Source organism: Venustampulla echinocandica (genome assembly GCF_003357145.1).
Source record: "Venustampulla echinocandica strain BP 5553 chromosome Unknown scaffold_2, whole genome shotgun sequence".
In the NCBI taxonomy this organism is placed as follows: domain Eukaryota; kingdom Fungi; phylum Ascomycota; class Leotiomycetes; order Helotiales; family Pleuroascaceae; genus Venustampulla; species Venustampulla echinocandica.
Window position 1 is genome coordinate 214,724 of NW_022474207.1, and position 18,797 is coordinate 233,520.

Consider the following 18,797-nt stretch of genomic DNA (forward strand, 5'->3'; position numbering starts at 1 on the left):
CCTCTTCACATACTAATCCTGTCAACTCGCTTCAAACTGCGGCATAAAAAAATACCTCTACGAGTAGGAATTTCCCTGAGCGGCTTCATTGTCGTCCCCGCTGGTATTGGCTTCAAGTACCCCGCGGCGAGCACCAGCACAATCAGGCTCCGTGGGTCAATATTGGCGAGCTTACCGTCAAAACAAGCCGAGATCAATAGTATGGGAGAATTCTGCCGAGCTCTTGGCAGGTATGCTGATCATAAATTAATGAATTCATCCGTTCAACCCAGTAGTTGAGTAATCGGACGTCTATCTGTACACCGTCCCAACCATGCAACCAAAAGCCAAAGGAAGCCCGATAAAATACAACAGTCCAATGCCTCTCTTGGCAATTGATAGAAAGAGTGAAGTTTGTGTAGGGTGCCATGTGGGACGAACAGCACATGTGATATTAGGATCGCACCGAGAATTTATGCGACTGCTGGGAAACCGGTACTGCCGGTCTCAGATGGCGGAGCGGAGGGAGGTTGTGGTATCTACATAACTGATTAGCTGGCTTCGAGGTGGCAAGCTATGGAATTCACTTACTTCGAGCTTAGTATTTTCTGCCATCATTCTCTGGAATCCAATTCCTACACCTTCAATCACGGCAAGGAGACATGCGCACCCAATCGCAGAATTTCTCGCTGCCTTTGCACCTCCTCGAATAGCCAGTGCTCCTCCAGTGAAAAAACCTGCAATAACTGGAAGCCTATTAGTCTGAAATTCCTCGAGTCTCCGTGCACAGCCTTCATCTGAGTCGTTTAAATTGTAAACGTACTAGCATTGTATGGATCCTCCTTCTTCCTTATTCCTTTAACGGCACTTAAACGCATGTCAGAAGCAAGTTTTTGTAGGATTATGGCTTGGGGTTGAATACCAGTCAAAGGAGCTAAACAGTCCACCCCAAACCCCAAAATTTCCTCCTAATACAGGTGCTCGAGCCTTGATAGCTGAGAGGGCTCCGATCCGCCGCTCGCCGTATGGGGAATTTCGAAAGCCTTTCACGCCGTGCCATACCGCGCCTCCTATTGCCTATGTGTAGAAAAGCGTTTAGTCCTTGCATCTTGTCTGAAGTTCTGGAGAGGGAAAGGCTTAGGCGCGTCTCCATTGCTTTGCATGACGTCGGCCGTGGGGAAGAGCATTGCCCGGGCCGTACAGTATCAGTGTTCAGCTCCTCCCGGCGGTGCAACTCCTCTCTAAATAATGGAACTCATGGAAGAAAGGGCATTGCTTACCCCCATGGAAAAGGCCCCTCCTATATTTACCATTAGCAAACGCGTTTATATAGAAAGAAAGGAAGTCCACGGACCAAAGTCATTGAACACGACGAAGGGGCAGGGGTCTCGTGTATGATCCATCCTTCCTGATGCTCAAATGAATAGAATATCGATTTCGCTCCTCGAGCCCCGTCTGACCATCCAACCACGAGAATTATCGCCAGTAGCTAGAGATGCTGGAGATCAAGGTGCCGAGAATGGGCGGATATGGCAGACAGGAATCGGATGAGAGGTAGTGTGTTGGTGGTCGAGGAGGGAGTTGGCGCTGTTCTTGACGTTGGATAATTGATAATTTTTGTTCGCAGCCGCAAGACCGACGACCACCTCTCTGGAGTTTGGAGGGCGACTAACCAGGCTGGGATTGGTTGCCGTATTAGTATTAGCGCCTTGAAGGGGCGCATAGGTCACGGGGCCATAACCCCGTGATCTGCCACCCTTGTTAGTCACGTGAACTACCGGCCGTCATGTACTCGAGTACCTAGGTACCTTCCGGGGTTTATTAGTCAGCGGCTCGAACCTCGAACTCCACAGTATTTTGGACACAACTTGAACTATCAACTTCACACTTCTATACTTCTACACTTCTACATGTCTATACATCTACGCATCCATACATCGACTTCGTGCTACTTTCCACACCATCGAGACGCCCGCTCCCCCCCACCCATTGGAAGGCTTCATCTGGTCGAACTCGTAACGCGCTTCCCCTTGCTGAAAATCACCATTCTCCCTGTGTCGCGCTGCTCGACCCCGCGGAAAAGATGTGTCGAAACCCAACTCTTAAGCTCCAGGAGTTAAGCTCAGGAGCCACTCGGCCAATTATTCACCTGCGATATAGCCAAGCTCACCATCCACGTGGGCTTCGTATCGCCAGCGCGCAGCAACCGCCCGAGCCCAGTTCGTCTGATCACGGCGTCTCGGATTCGGGCGATGAAACGCCCACCAGGTAGGTAACAGTAAGGTCGACCCTCGGCACCACCTGCTTAACCGCCAAGCTCCACGCTCTTCGCTCTGCAGAGTAGTGGTACAGGTACTACCGTACTTCATACCCTCATTATCACTGTGTGAGGACTGAGGACAATATTAATGTAGCTTTTCAAATTACTGTCTGACTGTCCTCGAAGTTGGATATCGCCTTCTACCCTATTTGTTTTGGTAGCTTTTGCATCTGCACCGCCATCTCCTGAGCGAGGGATTGCAGTCGCACCCGATTACCTGGGACGACCGGGAAGCGCGGGCTGCAAGGGGACGAGGGGGTAACATCGTTTGTTTGTTTGTTTGGTGCTGTATCAGACTTTTCGCTTGTGCTCGCTCTCCTGTGTCATGTTTTTTGATTGCATGATCAGCGACGTTTGTTGTTACAAATATTCTGCCCTGCCTGTGCTTTCAAATCTCCTCGTCTGCATACAATGTCGTACATGACGCATTGATTCGAGCAATCGAAGCGTGCCGGACCGCCGGTCGACTCGCGATTGCTAAAGTGCGCAAGGGTTGTGTTTTTCGCTCCGCGTTTCCCAGTGAGTCGCCTACGAAGTACACCACCTCCGGTTCCCTCCTCGAAACTGAAACTGAAATGAGCTGGTAGAACACATGAAGCAATTTCAAGCAATGAGGCTGAGGCCGGCCATGAGGCCTAGGATGGCAATACTAGGCTAGTGCCCGGCGCACTGCAATCATATGTAGTGTGCGATGTTTGATCATATGGCTAATCTCCTTGAGCTGTTTCGGCCGTGCGGGCTAAGGAGCTATAAAGATACTTTGGTCCCATAACCCTCACTTGCCTCCCTATCGAAATTTTTCGAACTACGTTCTTTGGTATCTTCGTTCTTTGACATTCCTTTTTTGTGAATCTATACATTCTTTTTACCGACTGCGTCGACGTTGTTCTTGTACACAATCCTTCAACCCGGCCGGACCATTATATGCTTTTTACCTTATATTGACCAAAATCCTCATACAAGATATAAAATGTTGGCAAAGACCCTCTCTCTCGCCTTGCTGGCTTCAGCTGGTGTGATCGAAGCTCGATCACTTTTTGATCCGAGCCAGCTTCATCGAGACATCCATAGGCGCCAGAACAACAACAACAATAACAACAACAACAACGATGATGTAACGGCGACTGTTCTTGCTGCCAATGCCATTCAATCGGCTTCTTTTCTAGAAGGGGAACCTAAAGATGGACAGGCCAAATCAAAGACCTCCCAAAACAACTTCATCAACAACTGTGCCGGGAAAACACTCACCAATGGTCTTCAGGTCCAAGGTGGCTCGTGCAATGGAATTCGTAGGCTCCCTTGCTCCACACAAACACACACTCTCTGACTTTTGTAGCCATGGGTGATATCCCTGCTAAGGCAAACATGGTGTCTTCTATCATCACCTTCCCACTTTATGGGAGCGCTACTATCGAATCCGACACCACATTTGATATTAGCGTTCAGATGGCCAACCTCGTTGCCGGTTCTTTCACTAACGCAGCATCCACCTACTACGCTGCCCCGCAACAACTTTCTGGCGGCAAAGTCGTCGGGCACACCCACGTGACCGTTCAAGACTTGGGGAAAAGTTTGAACCCTCAGCAGCCTCTGGATGCAACTCAATTCGCGTTTTTCAAAGGTATCAACGATGCCGGGGACGGCAATGGGCTTCTCAAAGCCAGTGTTACTGGTGGCCTTCCAGCAGGAAACTACCGTGTCTGTACCATGGCCAGCTCATCCAACCATCAGCCCGTCCTTATGCCGGTAGCCCAGCGTGGAACTCCAGATGACTGCAGCAAGTTTACTGTTGTTGAAAAGGGTAACACTGGGAACGGAGCGTCAACCGGGGGAAATGGGAACGGAGCGTCAACCGGGGGCAATGGCAACGGAGCGTCAACCGGGGGCAATGGCAACGGAGCGTCAACCGGGGGCAATGGTAATGGCACGTCAAATGCTGGGGGAAATGGCGCCTCCAGTTCCGCCGCTGCTTCTACAACAACCAAGGCTGGTGGAAAGGGTGGAAAGGGTGCTAAGGGTGCGGCTGACAACAAAGCAACCAAAGCTGCTACCACGACTAAGGCAGCAAATGGCGGCCAAGGAAAGGCTGTGTCATCTCTCAAACTCGGCCCGTTCTTGAACACCACATTCGCCGTTGCTTCACCAACTGCTCGAGGCGGGAATGGAGGTAAAGCGGTCATTGGCGCCACAACGACAACTGCCCAAGCTGTCTCTAGCACGGCAGCCGCTGCCGCTTCGCCTGCAACTCCGCAAAAAGGAGGCAAGAAAGTATCTACAGGAAGGGTCGTCCATAAAGTCACTGTCGTACAAACCTTCTTCCAATTCGTCCGATCTCTTGGTGGCCTCCCACCATCCGTTGGCAAACAAGGGAACCGCTTCGCATGTCTCAACGAGCTTTTCGATGACCTGAATTCTGCGGCTGCGGCTGCCTGCGGCCACCAATATACCCGCTGCGTCAGCTTCTCCGGCCCAGGCTTCTCGTTCGAAGAATGCAGGAGCCAGAGACAGTTTTGCGGAGCTGCCGCATCTTCTGCTAAACCTTCCGCCGCACCTGTTACCGTCACTGCCACAGTAACCGTCCCCGTAAGCGTTACCATCACTGGCTCCGTCATTGCTGAGTCGACAGTGAGTGTTACTGTTACCGCCGATGCTAGCGCCAACACCGATGCAGCTGCAGTCGCTACCTCGGCCGCTGCCAAAACCACCGCTGCTGCAGTTGTTGTTGGAGATGTTGCTGGCTCAGAGGATAGTGCCGATTGCTCCGTTGTCACCGGGACCGTTACCGTCGACGCCCCTGAGGAGACCGGTGCAGCAGCTTCCCCATCATCAGCCAATGCCGCCCCAATAGTTTCCGCATCTTCAGTCAAGGCACCATTCTCCAACTCCACCGCCACCGCAACGATCGCCGCTCCAGCAACGGCTTCAAAGCAAGCTCAAGTATCAAACTCTGCAGCACTAGGAGGCATCGCCGCCCTGGCAGTGACCGACTCGGGCGATGCCAAGAGGCCTTTTGCTGTCAATGGCAACACCTTTGCGAGTAAATCCGCCGCGGCTCAGAGAGCGTGCGATATCCAGTTCAACGCTTGTGCAAATGCGGTTAATGGAGGAAAGTTACCCGACGTTAAGATGGGTGACTGCCAGAGTCAGAAGGATAGTTGCGGTGCGGCTGCTGCTACTGCATAGCTTGAGATGATGGAATTGTACATTATGTTTTGGCGGGGTGACGAGTGATGAATATTAGTATTTTTATATTCTTGGTCAAATGAGATACCTTTGGGGGTGAGAAGCTGATGCGGTTGTTTGTTTATCTCGTATAGCATACTCGCCCCCTTGCAGGTGTAGAGGTCATTCAACTTCAAATCTATTCAATAAATCAACTTTATCAACTTAGAAGGTGAACGTGACTGATCTAGATAGGCTTATGGAATTAATTCACTCTATTTATTTCGAAAGCCTTGCGAGTAGCAAATCTGCCATCTTTTATCAAGTCCAACACGACGAGGCTGTTTAAATGGACGGGTAACTGTATCGGGTTTAGTGCTCAGGCAGGCAGGCTGTCGCCCAGTGGTGACGCCGTCCGAACGTCAGGCTTACACTTGATCATCATTGCCAAAGTACCTATAAGCTGTGAAACATTGCAATTTATGTTTATATTTATATCTAACTACCAATCCTTTAGACCATCTATATTGCTCTTTAAATCCGGTATTCATTACGACCAATACCAACTCCTAGGCCATCTTCTGGGTCACTGCGCTTCCCGATGTCGTCCAAGTACGACGACATTGTGCTCACAATCAATGGCCAAATAGGCACTATCAAAGTCATTGTCATTCCCTATAACACGGGAATTGCACTAACGAATAACCCTAGCTCAACCGGCCCAAAACCCTCAATTCCTTTAGCAGCAAACTCATAGCAGAAACTATCGCCGCCATCCGAGTGCTTGACCAACACCCCGATACGATATTTACGGTCCTCACTGGCGAGGGGAGATTCTTCTCATCTGGTGCTGACGTCAGAAGTACACCTTCTGCCCCTTATGAAGAAACTACATTTGCTAAATATTATTAGATTTGATCCCCCTAGGCGAAGCTGGGCTAGGCTCTCTCAATGACGCTGAGAAGAAACTGCAATACCTAGGAGAATTCATGTCAGGTTTGTGATATTCTTCGATTTTGGCGTATCTGAATGTTTTACGAGGGTCCATTAACACCCAACCAGCCCTCGAGTTGCTCCGTAGCTTAATCGATCATCGCAAAGTCTTTGTCCTAGCACTCAACGGCCCCGGCGTCGGGGGCGGTGCCGCATGGTTTACCGGCATAGCAGATATCGTTCTCGCCTCCTCCGCCGTGTATCTGCAAGTCCCCTTCTCCGCCCTCGGTCTAGTCCCCGAGAACGGGTCGGCCATCAATTTCGCGCAAAGCATAGGTGTGCACCGGGCGAACGAATTCCTGATGTTTGGCCGGAAACTCAGTGTTGAAGAATTGCAGCAATGTGGTATGGTGAACCATGTATTTCCCGTAGAGGGTTTTCAAGGTCGTGTGAAAACCTTTCTGGAAGACCAATTAAAGATTAATGATGGGAAGAGTATGATGGAGACGAAGAGGCTGCAGAATGAGTCGTTGAGAAGTGGGAGAATGCTTGCTGTTTTGAATGCCGTTAATGCATTGGCTGAAAGGGTATATCGTACTTCAAGTAGCTCTGGCTTATACGTCGCTGATACTGGATAGTTTGTCGAGGGGACGCCGGTGCAGAGACTTATGGAGAAAAAGAAGCTATTGGAGTGTAGGTTTTGTCCTCGTTTTTGCTCTTCTTAGTCTTCGAGTTTAGCAACTGATTAATTACTAACACTTGGGTGATGTAGCCAAGTCTATGGATCGCATTTCTAAAATTTAGATGTCATGGACTACCTTCACAACCATCTTCCTTCGAGGCTGCACAGGTCTCTGTTCCCAGCTTCCGACTTTCCCAAGGCCTCCTTGGCCACCGTATCCGACGTATCTACTAATGGTTAATCGCTCTATGTACATAAAAGCCACTAAATTCTAGGGACGGAAGACGGCATACTATATAAACCCACTTCATTTGAGGCATTTTATAATAGAAGCGTTCTGGTGCTGCTAATGTTCGTGGCATTATCCCAAATACCCATAGCTAGCCCCATATACTAGGTATTAATAGAGCATGAGCTGCACGGGATATACTAAACGAAACGAGGCGGGTTCTTGACTGCAATCTCACAATGACCCCACCTGCACCTTGTCAAATGTCACACACAGCACAACAGCCGTGAAGGATATGTTACAGGTCCAGCGGACCTCCGCTACTACACCATACTAAAGAATGCAATACAAACCCTCCCTAAATCCGCTCAATGGTTAAGTCTTATTTTTATCCTTTTATTTCGGCCCTTTATGTTCTCCTCCTACTGTTCTTATTTTAGGTACTTTATAACGTGCAACAACAGCGAGAACGGCAGTTAGTTCAACGTTTAAAATGGAGTCAACAACATCGTCACTCCAAGCTACAAATTTATTCAACGTCAATGGCCTCATAGCTGTTATTACTGGAGGGGGCTCAGGTTCATACCCCATCAGACTAGTTCCAACATTATTTTGTTTAAAACCAGCTCTCATCCCATTAAATCAATCCCCAGCACCCATCTGTGCACTTATATCTCCGATTCTCTAACTCCATCCTCGCCCAGGAATTGGCCTAATGATGGCGAAGGCCCTGGCGCTCAACGGCGCCGCCAAAGTCTACATCATTGGCCGACGCCAAGAAGTCCTCGAATCTGCCTCTCGGTCCGTTCCAACAAACAACATAATCCCAATCGTCGGCGACGTAACATCCCAATCCTCTCTCGACCAAGTCGTATCGAAAATCGCAGTAGAAACAGGCTACATCAACCTTCTAGTGGCCAACGCCGGCATCGCCGGTCCCGGTCCCAAGATCCCAGCCTCCGAGATAAAAAGCGTTGCGGATCTCCAGCGTGCGTTCGGCGTGGGGCAGCAGGGCAGCGAAAGCCCAACGGGGATAGAGGAATATGTCAATACATTTACGGTTAACACGGCAGCAGTGTGGCATACGATAGTATCTTTTTTAGGACTCTTGGATGAGGGAAATAAGAAGGTAAACGTGGAGCAGCGGAGTCAGGTCATCGCTACCAGTAGTATCGGGGGGTTTACGAAGAAGCCTGTCGCTGGGTATGCATACGGGCAGACGAAAGCGGCGACAACACAGATGATGAAGCAGCTTGCGGCAGCGTTAGCACCTTTCGGGATTCGAGTTAATGTTTTGGCGCCTGGGTGTAAGTTCGTGTTTCATTTTGCAAAATCTTTTTGGTTGATGATAGCGGCTTTGCCACTTATTTCCTGCATGATCTTGGGTTACTTGGGTGAATTTTATCCAAATTGGGACAAGACTTTGTAGAAGTCTACGAGGGTAGCTGTGAGCCCAGCGAGAAGGGAAAGCTATACGGAGCAGCTCTGAAGTTCAGTCCTCTTGAGCCACCCATTCCCCATTGAGAACGTTGCATCTTATGAATCGGCTCCTATCTTATTTTTTATTCTGCTATACGTGCTGACTTGAGGTAACCCACCACCCTAGTCTTCCTCTCCGACATGATCAGCCCCCTCGTTGGCGGTGGCAACTTCACTCGCGATCAACTCCCCCTCGAGCGAGTAGGCAGCGACGAGGACATGGCAGGCTGCATCCTCTTCATGGCGAGCAAAGCAGGCGCCTACTGCTCAGGCAACGTGATGGTGATTGATGGGGGGAGGCTAAGTGTGATGCCATCTACATACTGAGCGTCATAAATTGTAAAGATATATTATGAAACGTGAAGGTAACTGCCATATGGTGTGCATAACCCGATGTAGGAGTGAAAGGGGTTGACGGAGAGCACTATGGAATGATTTGCAAAAGCCGATGCGTGGATAATCATTTTCGTCTCCTATTCTTAGTTCAGGCTTGAAAGCATTACTGAAGTTAGGATCAGATTTTGAAATGCCGAAAGGCCCGAATAAGGGGAGAATGAAGCATTTGATCTGCATGTACTGTACTGAGTACCACCCAATTCTTTGCTGCTCGTGAGGCAAAATCCTTTTTAGAAGAACTCAAATCTCACGCTGCAATTCATATTAGGCTACATATCAGGTACACTGGAATCTGCAGGCACTTACGCCGAGGCGGAAGGCGTTGGGGCTTAGACTGTTGGCAATCTGCATTTGATGCATCACGTAGATCAATGGAATATCTCTGAGTTCCCTACTACGTAGGATCGTGTAGAGGCTCGGCATCAAGTATAAACTGACCGGTTTTGCTCGGTGTTTCTCGCAATGCTTTTTATTGGGGTCATGAAGAAGGCAATGGGAACTGCTACTGCTATCGCGGGTACGTAAATTCATACTGGAGAAGGGGTGTATCGGGGCATTGTAGTCGGCCCACTTGGATATGCGAGGTTGTACTGCGTACGCTGGGCGAATAGAGAGTACAGTACATGAGCGAGACGACTGGCGCAGGTACCAAGGAACTACTCTTTTAAAATTCTGATATTTTTGCCCTTCGGCCAACTTATCCAAAGTTTCGTAAGTATGAGAAATGGAGAATGGATAAGCTTGGTAAAGATCTAATTGGATGTTGAGCGACATCGGGGTTTAAATGCCAGCATGTTCGGGCAAACACTTTGGCATCCTGATGTACTTGGTACATCAGCCTCAAGTCGAACTAAACCATATGCGCTCGCGAACACATTGAGCCTCAAAGTCGCATTTGTGGCCGGCAAATATTCAAGTTCCCGCCCAGCGCTCGTGGTGCAGGTGGGATGAAAGGCACCCGTCACGTTCCCCTTCAGCCATCGGGTTTATGGCCGAGAACAGGGCCCGAGCCACAGCAAGATCGTCGTCATTGTGGCTGGGAGATAAACATATCGTATTCTCAGAGTGGGGGTTCAATTGCTTCGTACTCCCCTTCCGAGAGATTGCTTCGAGTCGAGCAGTGGAGCAGACACGGAGGATCGTAGAGAGTTTTTGCGGTGGATATGCTCCATTAAGCAGAAGGGCTGCATATATGAAGCCCAAGCTCAGGTGACAGCAAAGGTTGGGCTGGCCTCGGTGTGTGGATTCTGACTTTTGATAGTGCAATATCTGCGTGGGCCGGAACGCTGCATTATCAGCCGTTTGCCACCGTTATCTTGGGTTCGGATGCGCAGCAAATATATGACTTAATTATAATCCGCCAGGGCATATTGAGACAATTATGCAGAGCAAATGGGATCTTTCAAGGCCGCCCCCTTGGCCGAACCGTGGAGCCGAAGCAGCGACTTCTAGTGGCTGTGTTCGGCGGTATAGTACCTGACGGAGGCAAACAGCAAGGCTCGGGTTGAGTCTTGGAAACTGTGGGACGACGACTACGACGATGGGAAAACTTATAACAAGCCCGACTACTTGGTCGTCAGTCCTAGCTGGGCAAGACGCTCCATTATTCATGAAGCTAGGACTCACCAGCACGGAAAAACAGGGCAGAGAAAAACGTGCAAGATCCAATGGTTTTGCTCGGAAGGAACCGAGGTTTCAAAAGCGCTCATTATGACCCCAGGGTTGGAACCAGAGGCTGATCAGGTGCAGGAACTGAACCTGAGCTTAGGCGCGAGATCCGAAGATCGTGCCGGAATGTCAGCCCCCGGTGTGGAATATATGAAATGATCGCCCTTTGGCCACCGCGGACGTCAAATTGTTATTCCAGGCCCGAAGGAATTTCCTGCGATGCGGACGACCGGGAATTTTCGCCGGACGAGCCTAGACATGCTTATCAAGACTAGGTGTTCGAGATGACCTGGTGGGTACGGGGGAAGAGAACGTACCATTGTTGTCCAAAACGATAGCAGGATTCCCACTGCATGACGTCGTCCCTATGAGACAGGGTAAGAGGAGCTGCGGACAGGAGTGCCAATATTATGGCATCCTCTCGTTGTGGTTGAGACGTTGAGTTGATTCCTTCAATAATAATGAGTTGGAGTAGCGAGTAACGAGTTGTCGTCGGCTTCTGGACATGGAACATCAACCGCCGTGCGGCAGATGGAGTAAGGTTTCCCCGCACCCGGCTGGCTGCCTCTTAGTGGCTGGGTATTAAGGTATATACTAGGTATATACTAGGTATAATAGGTATAATGGGTATAATAGGGTTGTATGATAGGTTGCTGATATATGTACACTGCAAGGGTCCCCAGGCAATATGAGACAAGAGGCAACTCGACTATCGTGGCTCGACAACTGCTAAGAGAGAAAACGGGAACACAGGAAATCAGAAATCAGAAATCAGAAATCAGAAATTAGAACAGCTGAGTAAAAGTGTCAATATCAATGTTAATGCCCGGTAATAACATCCCAAAGATAAAGCCGGGACCCAAAGTGTGCGTGTACAGTACTCGTAATGAAGTGATATCTCAACCAAGCCAAAGACTTAATTTCTCAAAGCTGGAAAATCATCCAGAGCGTCTAGGCAAAGAGACGAATGAAAAGACAACCCCCCCGAGAAGGTCATGCAGTCAATGCCTAGGTTCCAGACCAAAGCTGGATGGTACGAGCACACGAGGGACTGAGGCCGGTCATCATTACTCACTCTCGTCTTGCGAACAGGCTGATGCCGAGGCCCGCCTGGGCGAATATCAGATCAAGTACGTCGTAAATTCAAATCGAAACGCCCGCGCTTGGCTGCAAATTAGCGGTCGCTTCGAGCTCGTCTGCATGCTTGTTTCCCCGTTCTCCACAGAAATTTGTTTGTATATGGCTCAGAGCGGCATATGAGATATGAAATCTGGGGTACTTCGTACTGGGGAACAATCAATCTGCTCGATCAACTCGATCCATATGCGGGCCTTGGTCTATTCCGGCTGCATTCATTCCGCCGGGTGTCTCCCCGCAATTCCACCATCCGTTTTCTAATATCGAGTTAGCCATGAGGGTGTTGACAGTGGCAAGATCGTCCTACAGTTCCATGGAGGCCATATAAGCCCGCAGGAATTCCTCTCCAGATCTCTTCATCCTCCACACGCAGTACCAACCAGACAATTCATCATGCTCTCAGCCGCTCTTGCCTTCTCTTCCCTTCTGATCGGCGCTCGCGCCCAGTTGGCCGGTGATCTGACCGCCGAGAAGCATCCTGCCCTCCAGGTCAGCAAATGTACCGCCAGCGGATGCACGACATCTGCCCAGTCCGTCGTTATTGATGCCAACTGGAGATGGCTCCACAACAAAGTCGGATATTCCAATTGCTACACTGGTAACACCTGGAACGAAACTGTTTGCCCCGATGGCAAGACCTGCGCCGCAAACTGCGCCTTGGACGGAGCTGATTACTCCAAGACCTACGGCATCACCACGAGCGGCAACTCACTGAAGCTCAACTTCGTCACCAAGGGCGACAACACCAACGTCGGTTCCCGGACATACTTGATGGCCGCCGGAAGTGAGACCAAGTACGAGATGTTCAAGCTGCTGAACAAGGAATTCACCTTCGATGTGGATGTATCCAAGCTCCCTTGCGGCCTGAACGGTGCGCTGTACTTCAGTGAGATGGCAGAAGACGGAGGAATGTCCAAGTTCTCCACCAACAAAGCCGGTGCCAAGTATGGAACTGGTTACTGCGATGCCCAATGCCCTCGTGACATGAAGTTCATCAACGGAGAGGTAAGTCAATCATCAACCTATTACCTGGGAATGGCCTCGAACTAATGTTTTGATGAAGGCAAACTCTGAAGGCTGGAACCCACAGTCTAACGACAAGAATGCAGGCTCAGGGAAGTACGGAGCATGCTGCAACGAGATGGATATCTGGGAGGCCAACAGCATTGCATCAGCCTATACACCGTAATTCCCCTTGCCTATGCATTTTTGTCTAGACGTTTGCTAATGATATTGTGACAGCCACCCTTGCACTGGCGCTGGGTTAACTCGATGCACTGGATCTGACTGCGGAATTGACGACAGATACGCCTCGTTGTGCGACGCTGATGGATGTGATTACAACTCGTACCGCATGGGAGATACCACCTTCCTGGGCCCCGGTATGACTGTCGATACCAACAAGGTTATGACCGTCGTCACCCAGTTCATCACCACCGATGGAAGCGACAACGGTAACCTGAAGGAAATCAAGCGATTCTACGTTCAGGGTGGCAAGACAATTGAGAACTCTCAGTCCAAGATTGCAGGTGTCACCGGTAACTCTCTCACCGACGACTTCTGCGCAATCCAAAAGACTGCTTTCGGAGACAAAAACCAATTCGCCGCTCGGGGAGGAATGAAGGTCATGGGTGACGCTCTCAAGAACGGTATGGTTCTTGTCATGTCCATCTGGGATGACCACACGGCCAACATGCTCTGGCTCGATGCCCCTTACCCACCAACCAAGGACGCCAGCGAGCCAGGTGTCAGCCGAGGAACGTGTTCGCCCGACTCTGGTGACCCAGCCAAGGTTGAAGCCGAGCATGGCGACTCCTCCGTTGTCTACTCCAACATCAAATGGGGCCCTCTCGGCTCAACCTTCAAGGCCAACTAAATCGGCCGATAACGAAAACTGGGGGATTTGGCACGGTTCTCAGCTTCTTCTATTCTCAGTGCTTGTAAAGAGGTGCTTTTCTAACACAAGAACAATAGCTTTGATAGATGGCTAGATTTCAGAGAGGCTTTGTAAATACACAGACAGCTTGCCTGTACATAGACTGAAATGGCGGTTCTTCTTCCTGTATCTAAGTTTGGTAAATTTGACTGAGACTGCAAAAATACTTGTGTTTTCATGAAATTGATCAAGTCGCAAGAAACAGCTCTGACAAAGAATTTTGTCGGCTATGCTTTGATGGTGACGATGCTATTCTCGCAACTTTGAGCTGCTTGGAAAATCTTACTGTGGTATGACCCATCCCTGTCTACCATGCCAATTTTGCCAAATATTTGTTCGTCGCTGATAGCTGCCTTTGAGGCTGTGACGGCTGGTTCTGCGCTCATTCGCGACTCTGTACGCACAGGGTTCAGCTATTCCTAACTCTGATTACCCTTGGCAAAGCAAGGTGTTGATAAATTTCGGATTACCGGGCGGTAAAATAAGCAAGATTGAAAGTTTCCAGCGAGACTGCCTTCCGATTAGTCTGATATTTTCCTAGTGAAAATTTAAGCAGATTGATACAACTGCTTTTAATCCAAACCAAACTGCCATAAGCCGATCGACTTCCTCGTGATGTTTCTTACTCCGAATCAATCTCAACACCCACCAGGGGAAGCCATTATTAGCCACCTACCTACCTAGGTAGGTAGGCAGGAGACTTGGTTTCTTTAAGTATGTTAAAGTCATATCGACCAACTACAGATTTTAGACAATGAAAGGATAAGTTGATCACTACGTCGCGATGACGCGATGGCCAGAAATCTGTATCCATCGTTTCTTGAGTTGCCCGCAGCCTACATAGGCAAACTGCGATGGGACTGCACCAGTAAATTAAAGCCGCTTCTGCCTACAAGGCCGCTGGCCATTCATCGATGAATTTCTTTACCACCACTGAGCCGAGAGTCGAGACCTCTGCAGTCTGCCCAACAGCTCTACTAATCAGCTTCGAGTTGCATCCTCAAGACCGCAGGGATCTACTTCACTCCACGCCCCAGGCAGACAGGGCCGTGTGCCTGGCAAAAACTTAAGCCAAACTACTATGGATAACCTAGCTCCGTAGCTACAGAAGGTCAAGTTGAAGAACGAATGGCAGTAACAGCAAAACGAAACGAGCTAGCTGAGAAGATCGGGAATGAAATGAAGGTATGGAGGCCATCTTGAGCTCGATGAATGGCAAGACCAAGAGTCCCATACAGTCATCTACACCAGAGGCAAAGGCAAGGCGAGAGGCCGAATCGGGCAACCTCGTGTTCGAGGAGCTTCCCGAAGCGCGTGAGAAATTGTCGAAAGGCTGGAGGAGAAGTATAGTGGTTACCCTTGAGGAGCTCGTCATGAACGAAGATGCTTAGTGCGGCGAAAGGATATAGAGAGGCGTCCTGGTGTAGCGGGATGGGTATCGGACGATACATTTGCAGATAAAATAGGATGTCCCAGCTAGCAAGAGAATTATAGTACTACAAATAGCATGGCATGGTAGAACTTGACATACTTTCGAGGGAATCGCGACATCTTCAGCCAAAGGCCTCGGGAATAAGCGCCGCATGATAGAAGAAATGACGGTCCGGGTGTTCTACCTCGGTAGCGCCGTATTCGAATCCTCTTTCGTCTCATTGCTAGCAGGACTCTTCGTTGCTAATTGACTAGAGCCGCTTGATAAGCCATGCCACCGCGAACTTTTCTTGCCAAGAGGGCGCTGCGAGCGGAGTCTTCTTGTATGAACTCTTGAATTTGATCATCCAGATTCTTGCGTTTGTGAAGTAGCATATTGAGAAATCGCGTGTCGTAGTAGTGTTTATCTGCCTAGTTCTCTAATGATGCTGCGACTAGGGTGCGTTCATTTTCATGTACCCTCGCCCAGTCCTTCGATGTCAGATCCTAGCCCAAACCCTCGGTTCTTGAACACAGTGCAGAACTTGTTTAACTCGGCGACGTATTGCGAGCAAACGAAGGGCATAGTTAGTAGGCTAGATCTTCGACCGGTGAGCCATTTTGGGGGGTTGAAGAATAATAGCGAAACAATACGGGCCCACTCCTAATCGAGAAGAGTAAGGATATCCATCAGTGGCTATCATGAGTTTAAATCGTCGTGCACTGGCACAAAGTGGCCATGGCCCAGCTCGGATTTCGGTCACTCCCTTTGTGCGTACTGGCAGAATTGATCAAGGTGGCACACGGCCAGATTCATCATCTTCAGAAGAACGCTAATCCTGCTTCGTTCAAAGGACTTTGTGCAAGGCATACAAGTATCGAGATATAGTCACTCGCGGTCGCGAGGTCGCCGGTGCCACTGCCGTATTCGACCTAGATACGTGAGGATTGTAGGCCGTGTAGCTGCTGTACGTTTATATCGATAGATATAGGCCGCGTCCGGACCTCAAACTGGTCGGGACTGCGAGATAGGACGCGGACAGACAGAAACTCAATATTGATTCCTGTACTCCGTAGCTTCTTGAAGCCGTCTTCCCCCGGAGGTTAACAACATCTGCTACTTCGTTCGCTTCACTTCACGCCATGCCGATAATAGCAATGGGCAAGGGAAAGAGAACTGCGACTCGTGAGCAACCCGCGTGGGTCTGTCACCCCGCCTGGCATCGGCGCCTATAACAAGCTGAAGAGTGAGATTGCCACGGTGCATCGGTGTAGTAGGACCTTTCTTTCCTGATGGGACGCCTGGGTACGCTATTACTGTGTGCATGTGCCCCTGAGTTCTGGTTTGTTGTCGAGGAGATGACCATCCCGATTCCTCGAATATATGCCTACTCTCTCTCGCGAACGAGAAAGGTCCCTATGGTATGGCCTCATTCCCCATCCTCGAATATATTCAAGGCAAGCGCCTATGAATAGCCTCTCAGGAAACCGACGACAACACCCTCTTCCGCCAACGAGTGACATCCGCGTCCAGTTCTGGTGGCTTGTGGTACGACGACGCGAGGCGGTAGTACTCTCTTCTTTGATGGCTTCGATAAATTGATCGGGTCCTTTTTGTATAGTTAGCTGGACGCTGTTAGGTAGGATTGTACGTATAGTAGCTACCTTAGGTAGTAAGGGTGTGTACTCTACATCGCTCATAATGAAGTCGAGTACATCCCATTCCAGAGCCTGAGGCGCCACAATTGACCTCATCACGTGCCAGCCCCGCCGGGTTAAAATTCCGACAAGGCTGAACTTCACTATCCCCAAGCTCCCAGTAACAGGCCCAGAACCTTCAAGTACTAACTGCTCCTCATCCCACCCCAAAATGCTAAAACGAAAACGCTCAGCTGCCCCAAACTCCGCCGATCGAACCAAGCAAGATGTTCTCGACACGCTTCTGTCGAGCCAAAAACACCTCCAACGTGCTCTAAAAACAGCGAAAGGGTTTGAGCGCCAAAAGCTCGGAAAACGGTTAAAGCTCGCACAAGCGAAGGGTCCTGAGGGCACTGAAAATGTAGCGCGTATTAATCGGGAGATTGCCGCGCTGAAGGGACTGGATTTGGTGAAGACGGCGGAGAGTTATTTGTGTGCGAAGATTTTGAAGATTAAGCGGATGGCGGAGAGTGAGAGTCTACCGGAAGAAGTAAGGGAAAAGGGCCTTAGAAAAGAGGGCGAGGGGTTGGGGGAAGAGGAGGCAAAGGCATTGAAGAATGTTACCAGTGGATTGTTCAATTTGAAAAATGTGAAGGAGGTTATGGGCCAGGTTATGAGGGGTTTGTATATGGTTATGAGAATTCCATTGCCGGAGGTGGTGGGGAACGGGAAGGGGAAGGGTGCTGTCAGGAGGGGGAATGGAAGTGCACCAACACGGATGGACACAGAGCAGAAGAACATCGAAATTGATGTCGGCGACAAAGACTCACTGCCTGAGTGGGAAGGGTTCGATTCTGCAGCGGACGAGCAGCAGCACCACAGAAGAACCGAAGGCGAGGAAGGACAACAAGCTTCGGATCTCGATTCCGAGGATTTCTCCCACTACGACGCCCTTCTCGGCTCGTCAGAATCAGACTCAGAATCAGACTCAGAATCTGAATCTGAACGGGAACCAACCTTTAAATCACAGCATACAGAGTCATCCCTATCCCAATCTCGAACCCGAGCTTCGCTATCTCTCTCTCCCTCCCCACCACCAACATCTAGAACCCGTTCTCGCCCCTCGGCAACAACAACAAAAGGCACCACATTCCTCCCAACCCTTCTAGGCGGCTACTTCTCTGGCTCCGAATCATCTGCTTCAGACATTGAAGATGCTCCTCCCCCAAAGAAAAACAGACCAGGACAAATGGCGCGTCGCGCTATATGGGAGAAGAAGTACGGCGAAAAAGCGAATCATATTCAGGGTGGGCAAGGGAGTGTGAATGATGTTAGGCCGGGGAACGATGATGGGTGGGATGCGAGGAGGGGCGCTAAGGATGGCGGTAGAGGACGAGGGCGAGGAGGCATGCATGGAAGTGGAGGCGGAGGTCACAGGATAACAGGTGGGAACGCAGTTGCACAAGCAGGAGGGGAAGAGGGGGGGAAGAGAGGGCTGGGTAGGAAGGATGATGTAGGTGTTTTACATCCTAGCTGGCAGGCAGCGAAGAAAGCGAAGGAGATGAAGAAAACCGCTACATTTCAAGGAAAGAAGGTTACTTTTGATTAGAAGATATGACGTGCGAATCGATGAAAAAAGAGATACCCTGTCATACACTGAATTTCACCGTATATTAATTGAGATTTTAGCTTGTGCACAACTAAAAGGTGAGTGTATTCTACATTTTCATCTACCCTGTTTGTTTATTTCTTGTTTGTGTATCTGTCTATATCTTCATCTTCCCCTTTAGAAAATATCCCCCTTGCGGCTTTCGCTCGCTTATTTGTT

The 18,797-nt window shown here is 49.7% G+C and overlaps 7 protein-coding genes across 7 annotated transcripts; 6 read left to right on the plus strand and 1 right to left on the minus strand.

The window, feature by feature from the left end:
* Positions 1-452: 452 nt before the first annotated feature.
* On the minus strand, positions 453-1,382 carry BP5553_04436 (putative TIM17-mitochondrial inner membrane import translocase subunit; the record flags this gene model as incomplete). Its single annotated transcript, XM_032013059.1, has 6 exons — positions 453-518; positions 571-725; positions 803-846; positions 902-1,056; positions 1,260-1,279; positions 1,334-1,382. 6 exons carry the CDS (start codon positions 1,380-1,382, stop codon positions 453-455), a joined length of 489 nt encoding a protein of 162 aa, XP_031869659.1.
* A 1,887-nt stretch (positions 1,383-3,269) lies between these two features.
* On the plus strand, positions 3,270-5,482 carry BP5553_04437 (uncharacterized protein; the record flags this gene model as incomplete). Its single annotated transcript, XM_032013060.1, has 2 exons — positions 3,270-3,588; positions 3,636-5,482. The coding sequence occupies 2 exons, from the start codon at positions 3,270-3,272 to the stop codon at positions 5,480-5,482; spliced, it is 2,166 nt and encodes a 721-aa protein (XP_031869660.1).
* Positions 5,483-6,062: 580 nt separating this feature from the next.
* Positions 6,063-7,032, plus strand: BP5553_04438 (ClpP; the record flags this gene model as incomplete). Its single annotated transcript, XM_032013061.1, has 4 exons — positions 6,063-6,122; positions 6,173-6,323; positions 6,374-6,457; positions 6,524-7,032. 4 exons carry the CDS (start codon positions 6,063-6,065, stop codon positions 7,030-7,032), a joined length of 804 nt encoding a protein of 267 aa, XP_031869661.1.
* Positions 7,033-8,023: 991 nt separating this feature from the next.
* BP5553_04439 (NAD(P)-binding protein) lies at positions 8,024-9,111 on the plus strand (the record flags this gene model as incomplete). The annotated part of the gene is made up of 2 exons (XM_032013062.1): positions 8,024-8,612; positions 8,912-9,111. The coding sequence occupies 2 exons, from the start codon at positions 8,024-8,026 to the stop codon at positions 9,109-9,111; spliced, it is 789 nt and encodes a 262-aa protein (XP_031869662.1).
* A 3,267-nt stretch (positions 9,112-12,378) lies between these two features.
* Positions 12,379-13,861, plus strand: BP5553_04440 (Glucanase; the record flags this gene model as incomplete). The annotated part of the gene is made up of 3 exons (XM_032013063.1): positions 12,379-12,990; positions 13,049-13,170; positions 13,228-13,861. The coding sequence occupies 3 exons, from the start codon at positions 12,379-12,381 to the stop codon at positions 13,859-13,861; spliced, it is 1,368 nt and encodes a 455-aa protein (XP_031869663.1).
* A 1,247-nt stretch (positions 13,862-15,108) lies between these two features.
* BP5553_04441 (uncharacterized protein) lies at positions 15,109-15,312 on the plus strand (the record flags this gene model as incomplete). The annotated part of the gene is made up of 1 exon (XM_032013064.1): positions 15,109-15,312. One exon carries the CDS (start codon positions 15,109-15,111, stop codon positions 15,310-15,312), a length of 204 nt encoding a protein of 67 aa, XP_031869664.1.
* Positions 15,313-17,201: 1,889 nt separating this feature from the next.
* BP5553_04442 (uncharacterized protein) lies at positions 17,202-18,578 on the plus strand (the record flags this gene model as incomplete). Its single annotated transcript, XM_032013065.1, has 1 exon — positions 17,202-18,578. One exon carries the CDS (start codon positions 17,202-17,204, stop codon positions 18,576-18,578), a length of 1,377 nt encoding a protein of 458 aa, XP_031869665.1.
* Positions 18,579-18,797: the final 219 nt, after the last annotated feature.